Below are 4,094 nucleotides of genomic sequence, written 5' to 3' on the forward strand. Positions count from 1 at the left end.
CGTGGCGGCCGTTCCGCCCTGACAACCGTGGGGGAGGCTGAAGGGAGGTGTGTGTCTGTGACAGGGAGGGAGGGAGGGCGACATTTCTGCCTCCCTGCGACCAAATAAGGGCAAATTCCCCAGTGCCGGGCTGAGCGCTCAGGAATTACAAACACCGCACGGCGCGAGCGGCGGCGAACCCACAGCCCCCCCCCCCCACCCCGCGGGTCCGCGCGGGCGGAGCGCGGGGGCGTCCCGTAGCAACAGCACAGCCCCACCCCGCCGGCCCGCCCCCGCCTGCCATTGGATAGCGCTGCTGTCAATCTCCGGCATAACGTCATGTCAGCTGGAACTTTCTAGCTGAGGTTCGCGCCGGGGGCGGGGCGAGGGGACAGCACCGGTGCGGATTGGCTGAGCGCGACAGCGCACGAGAAAAACCCGGAAGAATCGCGGCTCGCTAGGGGCGGGCTGGCGGGTAGGCGCTAGCGGTTCTGATTGGCCAGAGCGTTGGGGGCGGGCACGCCCCGGCGGCTCGCGGGGGCGATTGGCCAAACGGCTGTTCCAGGGGCGTCGGGATTGGCCGTCAGGGTTCTGGCAGGTTCCAGAAGCGGCAGCGGCGGGTATAAAACGGGCGGCGGCGGCGCGAGCTGGGCATATCGCGCCGCGGCGGCAGCTGGAGCGGGCGGGGTGGACACGGGCGAGCAGCACCACAAACAGCCGACACCATGTCTGCCAAGGGGCCGGCGATCGGCATCGACCTGGGCACCACGTACTCCTGCGTGGGCGTCTTCCAGCACGGCAAGGTGGAGATCATCGCCAACGATCAGGGGAACCGTACCACACCCAGCTATGTGGCGTTCACCGATACGGAGCGGCTCATCGGGGATGCTGCCAAAAACCAGGTAGCAATGAACCCCACCAATACCATCTTTGATGCCAAACGCCTCATCGGCCGCAAGTATGACGACCCCACGGTGCAGTCAGACATGAAGCACTGGCCTTTCCGTGTGGTGAATGAGGGAGGCAAGCCCAAGGTGCAGGTGGAGTACAAGGGGGAGATGAAGACATTCTTCCCTGAGGAGATCAGCTCCATGGTGCTGACCAAGATGAAGGAGATTGCTGAGGCCTATCTGGGGTGCAAGGTGCAGAATGCTGTCATCACAGTGCCGGCATACTTCAATGACTCCCAGCGCCAGGCCACCAAGGACGCCGGCACCATCACAGGCCTCAATGTGATGCGTATCATCAACGAGCCCACTGCAGCCGCTATTGCCTACGGCCTGGACAAGAAAGGAACCCGGGCTGGGGAGAAGAATGTCCTCATCTTTGACCTGGGAGGGGGCACTTTCGATGTCTCCATCCTTACCATCGAGGATGGGATTTTTGAGGTAAAGTCCACAGCTGGTGACACCCATTTGGGTGGGGAGGACTTTGACAACCGCATGGTGAACCACTTTGTGGAAGAATTCAAGCGCAAGCACAAGCGTGACATTGCTGGCAACAAGCGAGCGGTGAGGCGGCTGCGCACGGCTTGTGAGAGGGCAAAGCGCACCCTCAGCTCCTCCACACAGGCCAGCATTGAGATTGACTCTCTGTTTGAGGGCATTGACTTCTACACCTCCATCACTCGTGCCCGTTTCGAGGAGCTCAATGCTGACCTTTTCCGTGGCACCCTGGAGCCGGTGGAGAAGGCTCTGCGTGATGCCAAGCTCGACAAGGGCCAGATCCAGGAGATTGTGCTGGTGGGTGGCTCTACCCGGATCCCCAAGATCCAGAAGCTGCTACAGGATTTCTTCAATGGCAAAGAGCTCAACAAGAGCATCAACCCCGATGAGGCCGTGGCTTATGGTGCTGCTGTACAAGCAGCTATCCTCATGGGAGACAAGTCTGAGAACGTGCAGGATCTGCTGCTGCTGGATGTCACCCCTCTGTCCCTGGGCATCGAGACAGCCGGAGGAGTGATGACTGCTCTCATCAAGCGCAACACCACCATCCCCACCAAACAAACTCAGACCTTCACCACCTACTCAGACAACCAGAGCAGCGTCCTGGTGCAGGTGTACGAGGGTGAGAGGGCTATGACAAGGGATAACAACTTGCTGGGCAAGTTTGACCTGACAGGCATCCCCCCAGCACCCAGGGGAGTCCCCCAGATCGAGGTCACTTTTGACATCGATGCCAATGGTATCCTGAACGTCAGCGCCGTGGACAAGAGCACGGGTAAGGAGAACAAGATCACCATCACCAATGACAAGGGTCGCCTCAGCAAGGACGACATCGACCGCATGGTGCAAGAAGCAGAGAAGTACAAAGCAGAGGATGAAGCTAACCGGGATCGGGTGGCAGCCAAGAACTCGCTCGAGTCCTACACTTACAACATGAAGCAGACAGTGGAGGACGATAAACTGAAGGGAAAGATCAGCGACCAGGACAAGCAGAAAGTGCTCGACAAGTGCAAGGAGGTGGTGTCTTGGCTCGACCGCAACCAGATGGCTGAGAAGGAAGAGTACGAGCACAAGCAGAAGGAGCTGGAGAAACTCTGCAACCCGATCGTCACAAAATTGTACCGGGGAGATGGAGGGGCCGGTGGTGGCTCTGGTGGCCCCACCATCGAAGAAGTAGATTAAAGAGGACTGAAGTAAAGACTGGCTTATGGACAGTCACTCCATTCTTTGCTTTGTTATTTTTTTCTAACGTTTAAGGAAAACGTCCTTGCCGATAACAGAGTTTATTCTGTTGGGTGTGTATAAAGGCAGATCTGTCAGCTTGGTTTTGATAAGAGGGAAGGCACGTCCTGCTTTATAAGGTTAGTAATAGACAAATGTTGTTAATTCAGATACAGCTGTTTGTATTCTGGATGTTTGTCTCTGTCTCTTCTAAAGTAACCACTTGACTGTTGCAGTTGACAAGTTTCAAGTTATGCATGAAAACCTTTACAAAAGATGAAAAAAAAAATTTGCCAAATTTGGCTTCTGGAAATTTTGGTAATAAATAAAATGTTTTAAAAGCATAAATCTATCCTCTTTCTCCTTTCTGTGAAGGGGCAGTAGTGGGGTGAGGGGGTGAGGAATACTTTTCTGCTGGTGTCTGTGGCTCTGGGGGGTGACAGCAGTGGCGCGGGGGGTGTTGGGCTCTGGAGGGGTGGCTGATGCCCCTGGAGTGGCAATGGGAGAGAGCATGGGGGCTCCCTGAGGGACCCCAGCTTGGGATGGGTGATGGGGAGGGGGTCTCCTGGTGTTGCAGCCCCCTGGTTTCCTGGCAGGGGCAGTGGGATTGCAGCTCCCGGGACTTTCACAGCAGGGAAAAATTCCCTGGAGTTCTGTGCCCGTGCTGTTTTGGGGCAGGACCTGCTCCTACCCGCAACCGGTGTCCGGGGCTGCAGTTCCCAGCTGGGGAATGAACGTGGAATGACTCGATGATCTTAAAGGTCTCTTCCAACCTAGAATTTCTGTGATTCTGTGAATGCATCGTGTGCGTGTGGCTGGGAGAGAAGAGCGGGGAAATGAGGACAACAGAAATAGTCCTGCTTGGCAGGTGGTGGGGCTGGGTAAAATAGAGACCGGGTTGTGGGCAGCTGTAAAGTGCTGAGTTATTCTTGGGTTGCTTGTGTGCTCGCTGAGCTTTCAATACTTTACTGAGTGTTTTTCTCCTCTTCAGACAATCAAAAGTAGAGCCGGGAGTGCTGAGTAAGGAGCTGGTATGCTGAACTTAATAGAATAGGCAAAATCTGTAGTAGTTAAACTCGTCTGGCTTTGCTGCAAACGGTCTGCAGAGCTCTTCATTTGTATAAGAAAGCAAAAAACCTGGCAGGCAGCTTGGGAGTCCGAGGCGCTGCGAGTTAATGAGCTCTCCTGCCGCAGCCCCATGGCACGCACATTTCGGACTGGCTTGTCCTTTAAGGGAAAAAACTGCAGAGCAGTGGGCAGCTGAAGGGAATCGGCTGCCGTGGTTTGGTTTGTTGCTTGTTTGGATGTCAGCAGCGTCGGTGTCCTGGGAACCGTGGTGGGTGCTGCCCTGCCAGCTCTCCCCACTGCAAACAACTTTTAGGACTCTGATTGCTTAAGCTAGTAGGTGATGTATTTAAAAAAAAAATCTATAGGGAGGGGAGGCAACAA

General features: G+C 55.7%; 1 protein-coding gene across 1 annotated transcript; it reads left to right on the forward strand.

The window, feature by feature from the left end:
• The first annotated feature begins 627 nt into the window (after nucleotides 1-627).
• On the forward strand, nucleotides 628-2,993 carry HSPA2 (heat shock protein family A (Hsp70) member 2). Its single transcript, XM_063159789.1, has one exon. The coding sequence runs from the start codon at nucleotides 705-707 to the stop codon at nucleotides 2,604-2,606; it is 1,902 nt and encodes a 633-aa protein (XP_063015859.1). The 5' UTR covers nucleotides 628-704; the 3' UTR covers nucleotides 2,607-2,993.
• The last annotated feature ends 1,101 nt before the right edge of the window (nucleotides 2,994-4,094 follow it).

This window comes from Melospiza melodia, chromosome 6 (genome assembly GCF_035770615.1).
Source record: "Melospiza melodia melodia isolate bMelMel2 chromosome 6, bMelMel2.pri, whole genome shotgun sequence".
Classification (NCBI taxonomy): Eukaryota; Metazoa; Chordata; class Aves; order Passeriformes; family Passerellidae; genus Melospiza; species Melospiza melodia.

Excerpts from the sequence above, each read along its gene's own strand:
- HSPA2 (XM_063159789.1), top strand. The coding sequence starts at position 705 with ATGTCTGCCAAGGGGCCGGCGATCGGCATCGACCTGGGCACCACGTAC.